Source organism: Nuphar pumila, chromosome 8 (genome assembly GCF_984573655.1).
Source record: "Nuphar pumila chromosome 8, dmNupPumi1.hap1.1, whole genome shotgun sequence".
Classification (NCBI taxonomy): Eukaryota; Viridiplantae; Streptophyta; class Magnoliopsida; order Nymphaeales; family Nymphaeaceae; genus Nuphar; species Nuphar pumila.
Window position 1 is genome coordinate 31959348 of NC_143256.1, and position 19890 is coordinate 31979237.

Here is a 19890-nt window from a genome sequence, read left to right on the forward strand (position 1 = left end):
TGCATATGGTTTTTATTGATTTAGAGAAGGCATACGATAGAGTACCTAGGGACGTTCTCTGGTGGACAATGATGAAGAAAGGTGTTTCTCTCAAGTACATTAGTATAATTAAAGATATGTATGAAGGAGTAGTAACCAATGTCCGCACTTGTGGAGGGGTGACAACCAATTTTTCGATAACGGTTGGGTTACATCAAGGATCTGCTTTAAGCCCTTTCCTATTTGCGATAGTGATGGATGAGCTTACGAGATCAATTCAAGAAAATGTACCGTGGTGTATGTTGTTTGCTGATGATATTGTTTTGATTGATGAGTCTAGAGCTGGGGTTAATGCTAAGTTAGAATTATGGAGACAGACATTGGAAGCTAGAGGTTTTAAGTTGAGTAAGAGTAAGACTGAATATATGGAATGTCGGTTTAGTAAGCAACGAAGTAGTGATGGGAGTGTAGTGAAGCTTGGTGAGCAAGATATACCGGTGAATGATTATTTCAAATATTTGGGATCCATCATTCAAAAGTATGGAGAAATTGATGGAGATGTAAATCATAGGATAAAGGTTGGGTGGATGAAATGGAAAAGTGCTACTGGAGTGTTGTGCGATCGTAGAATGCCATTGCGGTTGAAGGGAAAGTTTTATCGGACGACTATTAGACCCGCTTTACTATATGGTACGGAATGTTGGGCTGCCAAGAGACATCATATTCAAAAAATGAGTGTAGCTGAGATGCGGATGCTTAGATGGATGTGTGGAAATACAATAAAATATAAGATTCGGAACGAAGAGATACGTAAGAAGGTAGGTGTTGCACCCATTGAAAATAAGATGCGAGAGAATCGTTTACGGTGGTTTGGACATATTCGGCGAAGGCCTAATGATGCTCCAGTTAGAAGGTTGGAGAAATGGGAAAATATATTAGTTAAAAGAGGTCGGGGTAGGCCTAGGAAGACTTGGATGGAGATGATAGGAAAGGATATGAATGCTTTGAACCTCACCGAGGACATGGCGTTGGATAGAAATGATTGGAGGAAAATGATTCATGTGGAAGACCCAAAATGAATTTCTTTTTTGGTTCATATCGCTGACCCCAATTGTTTTGGGATGAAGGCGTAGTTGTTGTTGTTGTATATGATTTCTTTGTGCGTTTGTGGCCATCCTAGTTTAGATTCCTCTCTCTGCACTTAGAGTGAGTAGTAGATTTTTGAAGAGATCCTGCTAAGCAAACGATTTGTGGTGATTAATAAAGCAACAGATCATTTGAAGCAATTTTTGTTCGTTCTTACAAGACAGAAAAAGGATGATGGATAGCAAGAAGATAAATAATGTTGTTTGAAATGGTTTAAAGTGTCCCAAATGAAACAAACACTCACACAATGTTGTTTCATACAAATCTGGGTTTGGGTCAGACCAACCAGATGCTCCACCCCGCTACTATGCACAACCTATATATCAAAATCAGGGGCTCCTCTCGGAAAATCCTTGCGTCATTTTTTTTTCTCGATCCCTTTCCTTTTCTTCTTCTGGCCAGAGGGCTGGGACGAAGGCAGAAATCGTCTTCCAGGGTTTCCTGTTTGATCGATTCTGATGAGAAATTATGGCTAGCGTTTGATGCATCCTCGTCTCCGTTAGGTATATTCTTCTTCTTCTTTTTGTGAGCGTCGATTGCTTAAATTTGGATTTTTTTTCTGGAGTCTTCTTGTGGAATCGGGAGAATGAGTGCGTGGAATCCGTTTCAATGGCTTAAATTCGGTTTTTTTCTTGAGTTTTCAAATAGAAACAGGAAAATGAGTGCGTGGAATTCTTTTTTATTGCTTAAATATGGTTTTTTTTCAAGTTTTCTAGTGGAATTGGGGAAATGAGTGAATGAAATCTGTTTCGATTGCTTAAATTCGGATTTTTAACATGAGTTTTCTAGTGGAATCAGGAAAATGAGTGTGTGGAATCCGTTTTGATTGCTTAGATTTGAATATTTTTCTAGAAAGTACTAGCGGAATTGGGTAAATTAGTGCCTGGAATCCATTTCAATTGTGCAGATTCTAGTTTTTCTCTTGAAATTTCTGGCGGAATTGGGAAGTAAGTGCTTGAAATAGCGTTCTTTCGATCTTAGTTTGTTCTTCCAATTTCTTTGGTGGACATTTTCTTTTTTTGCTGTGTTTTGAATCAAAGAATTTCTGTCAGAAATCCACGAGCACCGTTGGATGTAGATAGATTTTGACTTTTTCCCGTTTTAATTCTCTTTTATTAAAATTTTTTGTTAAATTATCGTATTTTTTCTTTTTCTTTTTTAAGTTTTGTCGTCTATGATTTGTTTCTTTCACATTTTCCTTGAGAATTTTAAAGGATATATAATGTTATATGTTTTTCAGAACTAAAGACTGATTGAGCGCTGAAGATCCATTTTTCTTCAAAAAATTTCTCTGGTTCCTTTGCTTTTATGGAGTTCCTTTTTGTAAATATGTAAGTCGAGAGTGCTATAATAGCATCAAATCAGAAGAAGACAAAGGTAAAAAATTAAAGGATGGTCGATGGTTTTTTCCGTAGGTACATGAAATTAAATATAGGTCAAACGATGGTCGATGGTTTTTTCTATAGGTACATAAAATTGAATATAAGCCAAACTATGGTCGATGTGTTTTTTCTGTAAATACATAAAATTAAGTATAGGTCATTTAATGTTATATATGAGCTGAAACATCTCTGAAAATTATTCATATGAAATTCTGATTTTTTTTTGTGAATAGGTCATTTTTTATCTTTAATGCACTTTATTTTTTTTCCTAGGTTAGCTATTATCTGAAAATGGCAGACTATCACTTTGTCTATAAGGACGTTGAGGGCACCAGCACAGAATGGGATGATATTCAGAGAAAACTTGGAAATTTACCCCCTAAGCCTGCTCCTTTCAAGCCACCTGCATGGGCTCCCTCTGACGATGAAGACTCCAAACCCAAGGATAAAAATTGGCTTGAGAATAAAACAGAAGAGGAATTGGAAGATTTAGAAGATGATGGAGATCTTGATGATGACCATTTCCTTGAAGAATATCGGTAAGCACTTTTGCTCTGAGCAAAGTAAACATTATCTAGTGCTTTTTTTCTGGATTTGTATTCTCGATTTGGCATTATGTCTATGTTGTAGCTGGGTAACATGGTATTTAGAATTTTTGAATTGGACTTGGAAACCAAGTACGTGGAAATTTCATGACTAGGGAACTTTTTTGATCTAGGAAGAAAAGGTTGGAGGAGTTGAGAGCCATTGCTAAGATTTCGCGTTTTGGGTCTGTTATGCCAATTGTTGGTGCAGATTTCGTCCGAGAAGTGTCGCAGGCACCTTCAGATGTTTGGGTTGTCGTTTTTCTTTACAAGGAAGGGTAAGTGTGAGTTCCTTGTATGCTGCTTTTGGGCCAGTAATACAAAATGGGTTTTCTCTTTCGAGCATTCCTTGTTCTTTTCTGCTGTCTGGATAATCATTCTGTACTTCAGCACCTATTTTTTTTCTTCTGTAGTTTCAATTCATCAAAATCCTGCTGATGCAATTGTTCTATACTTCGGTGTTTTGATGTGACCATTTTTCCAGAAAAAGTAGCATGAAATAGGGAATTGCATTGTAAAGTACAATTTCCAACTTGTTACACTGTTGACTTATTATCTTTGTTTGATAGGCTTTTCTCAGAGATGATTCTTTTCTACTGGTTCACAGCCAGGGTTTGGTATCGCTGATATTTTGAAAATATCACAATATTATCAGCAATTTAAGGTAAGCTGATAATATCTGCAAAATATCACAATATTTTTAAAAGACCACCAGAAATCAAAATATCACAATATTGTCATGATATTTTTGTGATATTATTGAAAAAATTCTTATGTTTATATATTTTAAGCCCTTTTTTGTATTTTTTTGTTTCTTATATATTAAAAAACATTTCAAGCTTATTTCCTTATATTTTTGCAAGAAAATGATACGAAACCTATTATTTTCTTATCTTTCTTATTATTTTTTATATATCTTTCATTTTTAAAACTCCCAAGATTTTCCCCGAGAAAAACAACTTATTGAAAATCTCTTCGAGAAAAACTCTAGGTGAAAGGTTACCTTGAAAGATATAGGTGAGTATGGTTTGGTAACTAAGTGGTGAATACTGAATACCAACACAACCATCATCAACATCTAAGTATGAATGGCAACTTTTTAATCTCATCACATAAAATTTTGAATTTTTTCTTTTACTTGCAGTTAATGATGCAGCCAACTTGCGGCTTTTAACACGCATATGGCATTCAAGTTTTTTGAGTTTTCCTTGTTTTCTGGTACTTCAAGATCAGGTTGTTTTTCCTATTTTATTCACTAGTGACATTTTTAGTGCCTATGAATGTAAATTTGCAGCTAGTGGAAGCATGCTGACATGCTTCTCTAAAGTTTGTTTCCTGGGTGGATACTTTAAAGTGTTTTGAGTTTTCCTTGTTTTCTAGTACTTCAAGAGCAGGTTGTTTTCCTATTTTATTCAACAACAACAACAACTACGCCTTCATCCCAAAACAATTGGGGTCGGCGATATGAACCAAAAAAGAAAACCATTCTGGGTCTTCCACATGAATCCTTCTCCTCCAATCATTTCTATCCAATGCCATGTCCTCTGTGAGGTTCAAAGCATTCATATCCTTTCCTATCATCTCCATCCAAGTCTTCTTAGGCCTACCCCGACCTCTTTTAACTAATATATTCTCCCATTTCTCCATCCTTCTAATTAGAGCATCATTAGGCCTACGCCGAATATGTCCAAACCACCGTAAACGATTCTCTCTCATCTTATTTTCAATGGATGCAACGCCTACTTTCTTACGTATCTCCTCATTTCGAATCTTATCTTTTATTGTATTTCCACACATCCATCTAAGCATACGCATTTCAGCTACACTCATTTTTTGAATATGATGTCTCTTGGCAGCCCAACATTCCATACCATATAGTAAAGCGGGCCTAATTGTCGTCCTATAAAACTTTCCCTTCAACCGCAATGGCATTCTATGATCGTACAACACTCCAGTTGCACTTTTTCATTTCATCCACCCAACCTTTATCCTATGATTTGCATCTCCATCAATTTCTCCATACTTTTGAATGATAGATCCCAAATATTTGAAACAATCATCCACCAGTATTTCTTGCTCACCAAGCTTCATTACACTCCCATCACTACTTCGTTGCTTACTAAACCGACATTCCATATATTCTGTCTTACTCTTACTCAACTTAAAACATCTTGCTTCCAATGTCTGTCTCCATAATTCTAACTTAGCATTAACCCCAGCTCTAGACTCATCAATCAAAGCAATATCATCAACAAACAACATACACCACAACACATTTTCTTGAATTGATCTCGTAAGCTCATCCATTACTATAGCAAATAGGAAAGGGCTTAATGCAAATCCTTGATATAACCCAACCGTTATAAGAAAATTGGTTATCACCCCATCACAAGTGCGGACATTGGTTACTACTCATTCGTACATATCTTTAATTATACTAATGTACTTGAGAGAAACACCTTTCTTTATCATTGTCCACCAGAGAACATCCCTAGGTACTCTATCGTATGCCTTCTCCAAATCAATAAAAACCATATGCAAATCTTTGTTCATCTCTCTATATCTTTCAATAAGTTGTCTAAGAAGATGTATAGTTTCCATAGTTTATCTTTCAGGCATAAAACCAAATTGATTCTTCGATATCATGACAACCTTCCTCAACCTATACTCAATCACCCTCTCCCAAAGTTTCATAGTATGACGCATGAGTTTTATACCACGATGGTTTGTGCAATATTGTATATCACCCTTATTCTTATATAGAGGCATTAAAGTACTCTTCCTCCACTCATTAGGCATCTTATTTGTCCGCCAAATCTTGTTAAAAAGATTTGTCAACCATTATAAACTTTTTTCACCCAAGCATTTTCAAGCCTCAATAGGTATACCATCTGGGCCAACTGCCCTTCTTGATTTCATTTTCTTCAAAGCCTCTGCAATTTATTTCTTTTGAATCTTGCGCATGAAGTCACGATTTATCTCATGAAAAGGAATGGAGAAGTCTCCAAGATCTTGAGCATGATTTTCATTAAATAGCTTATCAAAATAATTTTTTCATCTATCATTAATCTCCTCATCTTTGAATAAAACCCTTTATGTTTCATCTTTGATACATCTAACCATACTCAGATCCCTCGATTTCCTATCTCTCATCTTTGCAAGCCTATAAATATCCTTCTCGCCCTCTTTGGTATCCAACTTGTCATAAACCTCCTTATATACCTTATCCCTCGCGTTTCGAACTATTTTTTTAGCTTCCTTCTTTGCTATCATATACTTCTCCAAATTCTCATTATCACGACTCTTACTTAGATTTCTATAACACTCTCTTTTAACCTTAATAGCTAATTTGACATCCTCGTTCCACCATGATGTATCCTTACCTAGCGGTGCACCGCCTTTCGACTCACCCAATACCTCCTTAGCCACCTTTCTCATGCCACCCGCTATCTTATTCCACATTGATTCTGAATCCTCCTCGAGACACCAATCAGCTTCTTTAACTACCTGCTCTACAAACATTTCTTGTTTAGCTCCTTTCAGTGCCCACCACTTAATTCTATGATCTATCCTATGTCTATCCCTTCGTGGAGAGACAGAGAGAGAGTTTGGGTCTGGATCATATGTGGATCCATATTAAAGTTTATATTAAAAATTAAAAAAAAGTCTAAATGTAATTTTTGAAAAAAGGGAAGGGGAATGAAAATTTTAATATAAAAGGGGAAGGGGTATTTTGTAACTCCTTTCTCCACGATCTCTCTCTCTCTCTCTCTCTCTCTCTCCACGAAGGAGAATGAGAAGACCAAGACGACGAAGGAGCGGCCAAGTGAGGACCCACCCCTACCACCTCTCTCTCTCTCTCTCTCTCTCGAGCAAATTGGAAGAAGAAGAAGAAGGTTTCGATATGCTCTCTCTCGCCTCTTCCACCTTTTCTTCCTCCTCTTCCTCTTTCATCTTCTTCTTCCTTCTCCTTTTCCTCTTTCGTCTTCTTCTTCCTTCTTCTCCTCTTTTTTTTTTCCTTTTTCTTCTTCTCGTTTTTTTTCCTTTTTCTTCTTCCTCTTCCTCTTTCGTCTTCTTCTTCCTCTTCCTCTTCCTCTTCCTCTTTCGTTTTCTTCTTCCTCTTTCTCTTTCGTTTTCTTCTTCCTTCTCCTCTTTCTTTCTTCTTCTTCTTCCTCCCTGCCTTTCACCGACATCAAACAAAAAAAATGGTTTGGGTCAGGGTTGGACCTGACCTGGAGCAGTGCGGGACCCGATCCACGGTGTACCTGCACTGCGTCCGGTACCTGCTCCCCTGTCGACATGGGTACACCGACCATTTTGGTGTATCTCGGTTACATAGATTTGCTGCTAGTTGAAGCATGCTTACTTGCTTCTCTAAAGTTTGTTTCCTGGGTGGATACTTGCTAGACATACATTTGCTATTTATACTTCTTTCTTCCTCATATGATGGTTCCAACAGGCTTCTTTCACTTTCCTAGATGATTCCTTAAGAATTTTGGCTGCATTTATTTTTTTTTTCACATTCTGCGTTTCTTCTATCCACATGCCACTTCTAGTTTTTCATTCCAGTAATGACCACGGTTAGAGTTCCAATTTTTTTTCTCCCCAGAAAATAATGAGTTCATAATGTCTGAAGGGTTGCATTTGAGTTCTTGTATCTGAACTACAACCAAACATATTTTATATCATAATCTTGTGGTTCCAAGAAACACTGTTAGATTTGGCGCAATTGAAAATGCCCCATTTTTTATTTTGAACATTTATCGACAGAAATTAATCTTTGTATAGTTGGTCTTTCTTGATCGGAAGGTGATTGAGATTTGAGGGTCATCTTCATTTGAGAAATATTTGTTCTTCGTTAACAAACATTTATGGTTTTTAAAATGGTGTTAAATAGGTTTTGGCATGTAACGACCCCAAACTGGCCCTCGAAAAAAATGCGGATTTTTTTTTAAACAATTGCGGAAAACCTTCCAAGGATCAGGGCTCATCATAGATTTAATATTCCCATTCCATTAACCATCCCAAATATAAAGTCAATTTAAAACTATGAATTGAACTTCATTTATTTAATCAAATAAGTCAAGGAAGTTCAAAATTCAAAAATCAACTCTATTCATCCCATGCACATCAGTACCCAGTTCACCAAGTCATAAAACCTCGAGTCCAACCAGCCAGTCCCTCTCATCACTGAGCCTCCGTGCCTGAAAAACATTTTTAGAAAATGGGTAAGAACCAAAGTCATCGTACGAATTCTTCTAAAAATCCAACAGTAAGGAAATAACATAAATTAAATCATGCACAAATTTAATAGAAAATCAGAGGCAATAATTTATCAGAACTAACTTACTATTCAAGCAATTTAATCAAGCATTCAACAAATTCATGCTAAATCAAATATTTAGGAATGCATGAAACTAATGCTAAATAGTAAATGATGCATGAATCAATGCACGTGCATGAACAACTTAAGTTATTTATCAGAGTTGCTTTTGCATGAATGTCCCTATTAGATGCACACAAATTTAATTTTCACTTTCCTTATAAGCCCGCGGATACTAAAAAATGGGTAAAGTTCCCGAAGTTCAAGGTAGCTCTCAGTTATAGTTTAACACACAATTTGTATTTTAATTATTGGGTTTCACACTTGTTCTCCCTGGCATTAGCACCATCGATCGGAACCTGCGAAAGGGCGCACCTCACCTTGAGGCGAAGCCCTCTGCTCCTTAAGGCGTCAACCTAAGGCATGAAGAAGAAGAAGAATAAGAAGGCGTGACCAACAACATGCTTACAACATGCTTGCTGTCGCAGCGGAACTGTGGATATTATCTTGCTTGCAGCATGATTGCTGTCACAGTGCTAGTGCGCACAACAATAGGTGTAAAACAACATTTATGTAGCATGTAATGCACAATAGTGTGTGTGATCAACACATATTCAAACTGCTGCATTCGCGAACCGCAACAGGTAAAGGACGATACATGTATAACCAGCAACATGCTGGCAGCATGTTGCTGTCACAACACATGTATGAACAACCATAATGCGTGTGAGATTTCATGTATAAACAACACTGGTATGATCAGCAACATGCTGACAGCATATTGCTGTCACAACACGTGTGAACAACCATATACATGTGCACATGTACGAACCACACTTGTACGATCAGCAACATGTTACTATCACTGCTCAAGCGTGAACAACAACATGCTGACAGCATGTTTGCTGTTACAACCCAAACATATTTAGCCCGTAATGCATGCATAGTTAAAGATGTAGAAAAAGCATGTTTTTAAACATCAAGACATCACAAATATGAACAACATAAATACTGAAAATTTACATACATGATTAAAGATGTGAAAACATGGATTTAAGCATTAAGAACATAAAAAATACATGAAATATGCATACAGAAATTTTCAAACATGATTTGCCCTTAAACCTACATGATTTAAGACATCCTAAACCCTTGTTTTATCAGAAAAAGCGAGAAACTCGTACCTTGATTTGAAGATTCGTAAAAATAAATAAATCTAGAGGAAGGAGGAGACTTTCTTCTTCTTCTTCTCTTTATCTCTTTTCTTTTCTATCCCTCAACTCACATTTTCAATATTCTTTCTTTTTTTTTCTCTTTCTCTACGAAACGGTTTCTAGAGAGAGAGAGGCTCTCTTCTCCTTTTTATATTTTGAGAGGCCTCTAGGGGGGGTGACACCCCCTTCTAGATAAAAGGGGTAGAGTTCTACCCATTGTAGAACTCTACCTCTACCATTATCTTTTATTTTATTATTATTTTTTCTTTTTTAGACACCCCTTTTTAGAAGATTAAATAGTGTAGAGTTCTACCCCAGTTTGAACTCTACCTCCTCCTTTCTCTTTAAATTCATATTTTTGTTTTTAAAGTTTAAATTCATATTAGTTTTAAAAAGAGTATGGATGGATTTTGGGTTCGGGTTGGACCCATGATCCAAACCCATATCCAATTCCAATTGGATCTCAACCCAGATCGGGTATTAGTCAATATGGATCCTGGACTGGGTCCAGATCCATATTAATATAAGCCCAACGGAGCGGGTTGAGTCCGATCCAAAATGAAAAAGACCCAAAAATAGAGGCCGATCAATTTAGAAAAATGCATTTTTTGAACAAACCGATATCCGAATTTGATAAAACAGATCTCCTACGAGATCTACATTCCAAAACGGATCTAACTATGGTCTTAGATCTATTTCGCTCCTGAATTGAACCTGATTTTAACCCGAATTTTGGTCGAATTTAATTGTTAAAAACAAATAAATTCACATATTTTTTTTATCATATAGAGATCTTGTCAATGGGAGCCCTGGACCATGTCCAGACCCATGTTGACATCAGTCCATATTTTAAATATTTTCCACAATTTTGTCATATTAAATATAAATATTTAATTAAAATTATATTTTTGAGCTTAAAAATTATGGAAAAATTGTGATGTATTACATGGCTGTTCCTGATTGATCATTTTTGGTATAATTTTTTAATATAATGCTACATTATGCAGCTTTATGTTATTCTCCCCACTTTGTTTTGAAATAATATTTCACCATTCAGAAAAGGGATAAAAAGGGATTTGATCATGATTGACTTGATGCATCTTTGCAGGATACCAGAATGTGGGATACTTTTACGTTGCTTGGAAGAACTTGCTGAAAGATATCCTTTCACCAAATTTGTGAAAATTATATCAACCGACTGCATTCCCAACTATCCAGATCGAAATCTCCCAACACTTTTGGTGTATAATAATAGTGCTGTCAAAGCTACCTATGTGGGTTTGCATCATTTTGGTTCCCAAAAATGCACACCAGAAGGTAACTTTCAAGATTTCCCAATAACATTTACTTAGCTGAGCCCTTTTTTTATTGGTTTTTGCAGAATTGATGTTTACACGATTGACTGATTAGCTTCTGTTTTACTGCACGGCTGTGTTGTGGTCATATATGTCTTTAAATATTTTTTATTTTTCCATTTGGTTTTTGCTTCCGCCGCACATAAAGTGAATCCAACAGTGCACTTGTATCTAGAAAAAATCAATAACTGTTGTATTGTATGATGCACTACTGAGAAGATGAAAGGATCGGCACATGCTTTATTCATGTTGTGTTTAAATCTTGATACTTTCATATAGGAATGCCGCTGCTCTATCAACAAAATAATGTCAAATTAGCATCTTTTTTATGGGAACATGAATGTGTGTTAGAATCAAAGCTTTATTGCCATCATTTTTAGCAGCATTTGTGGTTGTTAATGTGATTTTTCAGATTCCGCGTAGTTGTAGGTGAAAGAAAATGAGAGCTTCCAACAAAGTCCACCAAATTACCAAAGTGGACACACAAAAGAGCCACAACAAAGTCCACCAAATCACCAAAGTGATCACACAAAAAGCCACAAAATGGGCTCACTCACAAAACCCACAAAGGGGCACACAAAGGAAGCTCACAAAATATAAAGTTAATATTTTATTATTGTCAAACCCATGCAAGAAGCATTACATAATGAGAGGGGTTTCACCCCTATTTATATACAATAAGCAAGCTCCATAGAGACGTTGGGCGGTTGGGGCTGGTCTTGCTCCAACGTCTCTATGTTTTACTAGTCAACCTTGTGTTGACTAGATCAACTTGAACTAAAAATAAAAAAAGAAACTAAAAAACCCAAACTATAGTTACAATATATATATATATATATATATATATATATATATATATATATACATTATACATTTTAACAGTAGGGATTTCACTGGGTGTTTCATCTGGGAGCCATAAGACCAGCGAGAGAGAATATACTTGAAGCCCAGAATTTTCAGAATCATGGGGGTTGTATTGTGGCTGAAGAAAAATTTACGAGCTGGTTGGCCATGCCGCCATGAATTCTTAAGGGACCCTACATTTCTATCCTCCAGATTTCTGGACATGTTGGGGACAGGTGAAAGTCTTAAAATGATGTGGTTTCCTAGTTTGAACCACTGGCATCATTCCTGCTTCAAGTTTTCATGCATTGAATTACATGTCCACACAGAGGGAAATACAAAACTGTGGAGTTGTTTTGTGAGCCTAAAAGCAGGACTATTATGATTGTGTCTTCCTAAATGTAAACTTAGGCCATGATCCAACAAGTCACTAGAAAATACTGGTGGTCATGAGTTGCAGTAATGAGAAGTGAAAAATGAAACAAGATTTATAATCTCTGAAGAGGATGAAGTTCAATGTGTCGGAGGCTTCTAATATGAAGCTTAAATATCAGACAGGTTTTCATAGTGAATCCTTATGTAGGCCAACCAACTGATAAAATTGTAATGAGATATTGCGGAAATATAAAGAGTGCATACAAGCACATACAACAATGAATAAAAGAGAAAATATCACAAGTCCACGAAGGGACAATACAAGCACAAGCCTTTAAGAAGGCAACAATATACAAAGCCTCTTATTGAAAAGAGAGAGGAGCTCTCCAAGATAAAAATACACAAGGGGATCACCCCTATTTATACAAGAGAAGGAGGAGGAAAAAGGAGGGCCAAAGGGCCTCAAAAGGAGAGCCAAAAGGGGGCTCCCATAGAGTCGTTGGGAGCCCCCAACGGTCACATTTGTGACCGTTGGGGGCTCCAACGACTTCTATGTTGGAGCCCCTTTTGGTCCTCAAAAATAATAAAAAGAAAAATAAAAAAAATAAATAATAAAAATTACATTTGATCAAAAAGGAAAAAATAGTTGTTTTCTAAAACAACTGTGAAATTACAAAAATACCCCTATCGGGTATTGATGTAATAAACAGAATATATATATATATATATATATATATATATATATATATATATATATATATATATATATATATATATATATATATATATATATATATATATAGGTACATTTTAACACCCCCCCTCAAACTTTACGGGGGAAGGACGGAAAGTTTGCCGAGAAGAAACATGAACCGAGGAGCTGGAAGAGCTTTAGTGAAGAAGTCTGCCAACTGATATTCTGAAGTGACATATGGCAGAGCAATAGTTCCTCGTAAAAATTCGTCACGAACATAGTGGCAATCCATTTCGATATGCTTCGTACGTTCATGAAAAGTATGATTGCTTGCAATATAGATGGCACTCTTATTGTCGCAACATAGCTTGGAGGCTTCAGTAATATCAACTCCCATATCTTTAAGCAAACTGCGAAGCCATACAAGTTCTATTGTTGTGGTTGCCATTGCTCGATACTCAGCTTCAGTGGATGAGAGTGAAACTTTCTGCTGCTTCTTGCATCGCCAGGCAATCAATGAGTCCCCTAAAAAGACACAAAAACCAGTAGTTGAGACTCGATCATTGGGATTACCTCCCCAATCTGCATCAGTATAAGCAAGAAGATTCAAAGGGGAAGAGGAGGATAGAAATAGCCCTTTATTGATGGTATTCCGAATGTAGCGAATGATTCGGAGAACCGCACTCATATGCACGGTTGTAGGAGCATGCTGAAATTGACTGACTGAGTGAACCGCATGAGTGATATCTGGTCTGGTGATGGTTAAATATGTAAGAGACCCAATGAGTTGTCGGTACGGTGTAGGATCTTCCAGAAGAACCCCATCTTCTAACCGTAACTTGGCATTAATAACCTCGGGAGTCTCTACCTTCTTATCATCAGAAATCCCAGACTTAGAACATATATCTGCAGCAAGCTTCATCTGTGACAAAATATATCCTCTAGGAGAATATGCAACCTCAATTCCAAGAAAATATCTGAGAAAACCTAAATCAGACATATCAAAATTATCTTTTAACATATTTTTAACATTAATAATACTACTTTGATCATTTCCAGTGATAATCATATCATCAACATAAAGCAACAAAATTACGATACTAGAACCTGCATTTTTAACAAAAAGAGCAGTGTCAGTATAACAAGAATGAAATCCTAATTTTATCATGATATCACTAAAACGATCATACCAAGCCTTAGGAGCTTGTTTAAGACCATATAATGCCTTTAAAAGCCGAAGTGTTTGACCTTGCTTAATATTTATTCCGGGTGGTGGATCCATATAAACTTCTTCACTTAAACTTCCATTTAAAAAAGCATTTTTTTACGTCAAGTTGATAAATAGGCCATTTTTTGGTTGATGCGACAGCTATTAAGGTTCTGACACTTGTCATACGAGCTACGGGGGCGAATGTTTCTTCGTAATCAATACCATATTCTTGGGAGTATCCCTTAGCAACCAATCTTGCTTTATATCGTTCCAACGAGCCATCGCTTTTAGTTTTAACTTTGAAGACCCAACGACAACCAATAGGTTTTTTGTGTGAGGGTAGATCAACTACTTCCCAAGTATTGGCCTTTTTTAAAGCATTTAGTTCAACTTGCATTGCTTCAACCCAATGAGGTATAGATTTAGCTTGATTATAGTGGGTTGGTTCAAAATAAGAGTGTAGAGTTATCAAACATGCCCGATAGTTGGGAGTTAAAGAGTCATAGGAGACAAACCTATTTGGGGGTATTGATATTCTAGAAGAATGCCTAACTTGTGGTTCCTCAATGGATTCGGAAATTTGAGAGTATTTTTCGAGGGCACTAATAGGTTTTTCTTGATTTCTTCTTGAGTAAACATTTATATTGGCATTGCTATCATGAACATTTGTATTTGAATTATTATCATTTGAGAGTGTTATGTCAAGAGGGGATACCTCGTGAGTGTCATCTATGTTTTCAAGAGAATCTTCTTGTATGTCATCAATAAGATCATATAAGAATACATAATCAATTTCATTTGTCTCTTCTATTTTATCAAAACCGTTTTCTTCTTCGAGAAATGTTACATCTTTTGAAACATATAGTTTATCATTCTTAAAATCATAACATCTATACCCTTTTTTATTTTCACCATATCCAAAAAATACACATTCAATTGCTTTGGGAGATAACTTATCCCTTTTATGTAGTAGGACAAAACATTTGCAACCAAAAATACGAAGTCGATTAAAATCGGGTGAAAACTTAAAGAGTTTCTCATAGGGAGAAGCATTTTTTAACTTAGAAGAGGGCATTCTATTGATTAGATAGGTTGAGGTAAGAACGGCTTCCGCCCAAAATTTTTTTGGAATATTTCTAGACACAAGCAATGTTCTAGCGGTTTCTATAATGTGCCTATGTTTCCTTTCCGCTAGGCCATTTTGTTGAGGAGTCCTAGGACATGACTTTTGATGACAAATGCCATTTTGGCTTAAATAGTTTTGGAATTCGTGAGATAAGTATTCACCACCGGAATCGGATCTTAAAATAGATATGTTACTTTTAAATTGATTTTGAACCTTTTTATGAAAATCTTTAAAGAAAGTAAATACTTCCGACTTATGACTAAGGAAATAAATCCAAACATACCGAGTAAAGTCATCAACAAACGTAACATAATATGAATAACCCCCTTTAGACATAACCGGAGAAGGACCCCAAACATCCGAATGCACCAATTCAAAAGGCCTTGATGAGAAAAAAGATCTAGTTGGAAAAGGAATAGACTTCATTTTTCCAAAAATGCAATCTTTGCAATTAATTTCTTTTTCCTTACAAAATTTGTTTCCAAAAGGAAAGAGATACATTTTGGAATAACTTGGATGACCAAGTCTTTTATGCCAAGTTTCCATATTTTTTTCTTGGACATAAGAACAAAAAAAGTTTGTAGGGAGATCAAGATGGTCCATATAATAGAGGTCTCCCTTTCTATGGCCTTGCCCAATCCGCTTCCCGGACCGGAGATCCTGCACAAAGCAACCATTAGATGAGAAAGATATTTCACATCCATGGTCGGCAATTTGAGAAACCGAAAAAAGGTTTAAATTTAATTTGGGAACAACTCTTACTTTTGGAACACAAAAATTTTGAGAATCTTTAAAAGAGCCAATACTTGAAATTTTCAAAAAAGTTCCATCGGCCGTTGAGACACAAGAGTCCTTTGAATTGATGCAAACATCACTAAGTGCATTCTCATGAGGGGTCATATGAAAAGAAGCTCCGGAATCAAGGATCCAAGAATACGTACCGGGTGATGATGTTGAAGCAATGGCCGCACCCGATGTGGAGGAAGAAACTTTAAGCATTTGTTGGAGAGCCATAGATATTTGTCCAAGAGTTTCTTTAATGTCATTGTTTTTGCCTTCATCTTCTTTGGAGGTGGTTTCTTCAAGAGAGGCTACTTTAGGCTTGAAGGCTCTCATAAGCTTTGGACAAACGGGTCTAATGTGACCCGGCTCATTGCAATAATGACAAACAATCATTTTTCTTCCTCCATTGTAGTTCCCTTGTTTTCCAAAATGAGGAGGCTTATAGGTTCTAACATTGTTACCCGGTTTGGATACGGCAAGGACTTCATCAACATGCTTACTCATGCCAAGCCTTGTCTCCTCTTGAGTGATTTCGGCAATAGCATCCTCAATAGGAGGAAAAATAGATCTATGGAGAAGTGAGGATCTCACTTGCTCAAATTCGGGGCGTAGCCCAAAAAGAAATTGAAACAATCGCTCTTGTTCCATTTGTTTTTGTCTTAAATCAACATCTTCCATAGAAACCCACTTTGGCTCTAAAAGAGCCAATTCATCCCATAGTGGGTTAAGGGCACTATAGTAGTCTTGAATGCTAGAATTACCTTGCTTGGTGGTTCTAACTTTTTCTTGCAAGAAGTATGCTCTTGCAAGATCCTTTTGGGTATACATACCCCTCATAAAGGACCAAGCCTCATTGGCTCGACGAAATTTAGCTATATTAGCACATACCTTAAGCTCCACATTGTTCATAAACCACGTAAGGATTTTTGCGTGATTGCTTTCCCAATCTTCTACTTCCTTTTGATGATTTTCAATGGCCTTGAGACGAGCATCTCCCTCAAGAGCTTTTTCTTGATCTTCTTCCATTTTTGTGAGCATAAGCTTCGGTTCCGGAACGGTCCCCATGACATAACCCCAAAGCTTCTTCCCTTTGAGATTATTCTCCATTGCCGATGCCCACATCATATAGTTCTTTCCATTGAGTTTGAAAGAAAGATCAATCTTTGTCTCCATGATGTTGCCAAGAAGTGAGAAGATGTCCACCAAAATAAGAGATACACGAACCACACCTTTCCTTCAAGAATCGAGTGGCTTTGATACCATGTAATGAGATATTGCGGAAATATAAAGAGTGCATACAAGCACATACAACAATGAATAAAAGAGAAAATATCACAAGTCCACGAAGGGACAATACAAGCACAAGCCTTTAAGAAGGCAACAATATACAAAGCCTCTTATTGAAAAGAGAGAGGAGCTCTCCAAGATAAAAATACACAAGGGGATCACCCCTATTTATACAAGAGGAGGAGGAAAAAGGAGGGCCAAAGGGCCTCAAAAGGAGAGCCAAAAGGGGGCTCCCATAGAGTCGTTGGGAGCCCCCAACGGTCACATTTGTGACTGTTGGGGGCTCCAACGACTTCTATGTTGGAGCCCCTTTTGGTCCTCAAAAATAATAAAAAGAAAAATAAAAAAAATAAATAATAAAAATTACATTTGATCAAAAAGGAAAAAATTGTTGTTTTCTAAAACAACTGTGAAATTACAAAAATACCCCTATCGGGTATTGATGTAATAAACAGAATATATATATATATATGTATATATATATATATAATAGGTACATTTTAACAAAAATGAGTTATTCAACAATGCTAATTTCATCTCCAAATTGGAAAACAAACAGTAGAAATTAACTTTAGAAGATTTGGAAATCTTTCAGGGCATAAATTCTACAAAGCCGGGCATGCTTCATGTTTTATTGTGAAATATTTGACAACCTTCTGTGTAGTTTGTATGAAGGTCTACAACTACTATGGACCATAGAAGTGTGACTCCTTTCATAATGGAATGGAACTATGACACCCCGTACCCATGACGACAAACGTCGACACCTGGACACGCCATTTTTACCCTCCGTACATACAAGTTTGTATTCAATTTATAATTTATAATTATATTTTCAGTATATAATATATATTTTAGATATAGCATATATATTTATATTATATTCAGCGTATTTTAAATTTATGTGATATATATATATATATATATATATATATATAGCTGTGTCCCTGTACCCACATTTTTTGAAATTACCCTGTTGTACCCTCTGTACCCGCATCCGCATCCGCATCCGTACCCAGGTGACATAGGAATGGACAGCAGACACTAAAGTGAAAATCCTTTTTTTTAACCATCCTGGCTGCATATTCTTTGATAATGCTTTCTTGGTATTTGTCTGTTGCTCTTGATGGAAAGATCTGCTGTGAGGATCTTCAAGAGTTGACTATACAAGGGGAGTTTTCTTCTTTTTGCGAGCATACATGGACTCCCTTCTGCAATGCTGGCCTACAACTTCTATGATGGCTGCAAGTGCCATGCAAGCTGTAACTTTGAGCAGAATACAATTTCCTTGCAGTTGATACATGTGTCACCTCCAAAGTAGAGGTTGCATTGAAAGCACTTGTTAGCCATGCAAACACCGTGTGTTCTTTTTCAGTCTGAAGAAAATACATGAATAGATTCAGAAAATGCGTACATATGCCATGTATCAATAAAACAAAGACGTCCTAATGAAAGCTAAGGATTCCTTCAGTCAATTGTATCCTTTGTGAGCTTTTCTTTAGATGCTCACTGCTTTATCATGTTTATATTGGGATAACAAATCCATACAAAAGTTTCTAAAGAATATGTTTATATTTTCAGTACAAGTTAGTGATATCACTTATGAAGTTATGGTTAATTATTCCGAAGAGGAAAACTTAGAAAAACAAAAAGGAAACAGATCAAAACAGTGTCAGTTGAACAAAAGTGTTAGTTGAAATGAACTTTTGTTACCATGACTGCTTATGAGCAGTGTTCATAGAAATATAATATTTTCATCTTTTGCCATCTTTCCAGGTGTTGCATTGACTTTGTGCCAATCGGATCCGGTCCTTAGCAACAGCGAAAACAGAGGTGATTCATCGAGGAAGGCTGTTATGGAAGGCGTGCGCAAAAGGTTCATAGAGCGGATTGTTTCACAGCATGAAGATGATGATAGTGACAATTCTAGTGATTGATACTCAGCATGTTCTTGTTTTGAATGTCAATTAAGGTTCTAGGTGAGAGTGGCCTTGTTATCACTTTCTTGTGGATTCAACTAACGTTGTGTGTGTGTGTGTGTGTGTGAGCACTGCATGCCTGTGTTTGTTAAACAGGCTTTTCTTGTGTTTTAACATGTAACTGTTTTTTTGGCTTCGGTGAGGGTTCCTCGTCATAGAAAAAAAAACATGCAACTATTTTTCTGTGGGGGATGGAGCTGGTATGCGTACAAGTGCCTATGTGGTCCCAGTTTGATCATCATTATTATATGCACATTAGATAATTTGGTTGGTGCTCGCCTGTATTCACTGACCTTGAGCTGTCGAATTGGATGGTAAAAAAACAGATTTGATTTACATGTTTTGGTTTGTTCAGTAAAAAAACAGGTTTTGTACCTTGTGATTGGATGCGTAAGAAGGATTTTCAAAGGATTTAAAAAGTCTATGGCCATACGGTACCAAAGTTTTTCCTGTAGAATTTTTTACTTCAAAAAACATGATTCAAGGTGTCGATCCCTATCCAACAAACCATGATGAATGCATTTAGGGGTCAGATTGTGTGAGAGAGAGGTGGTTGACTTGAGTGCACACTTTAATCTGTGCACACCTCTCTCTCTCTCATCCAAATGCT

The 19890-nt window shown here is 36.5% G+C and overlaps 1 protein-coding gene across 3 annotated transcripts; it reads left to right on the top strand.

The window, feature by feature from the left end:
• Window positions 1-1473: 1473 nt before the first annotated feature.
• On the top strand, window positions 1474-19539 carry LOC149829881 (Thioredoxin superfamily protein). Of its 3 annotated transcripts, none has more exons than XM_090016130.1 (5): window positions 1474-1628; window positions 2781-3046; window positions 3226-3369; window positions 10737-10945; window positions 19078-19539. In XM_090016130.1, the coding sequence occupies exons 2-5, from the start codon at window positions 2799-2801 to the stop codon at window positions 19236-19238; spliced, it is 762 nt and encodes a 253-aa protein (XP_089872256.1). In that variant the 5' UTR covers window positions 1474-1628; window positions 2781-2798; the 3' UTR covers window positions 19239-19539. The 3 variants fall into 3 exon arrangements, with proteins under 3 accessions (XP_089872256.1, XP_089872257.1, XP_089872258.1); XM_090016131.1 differs by having other exon boundaries at window positions 1493-1623; XM_090016132.1 differs by lacking the exon at window positions 3226-3369 and having other exon boundaries at window positions 1493-1628.
• The last annotated feature ends 351 nt before the right edge of the window (window positions 19540-19890 follow it).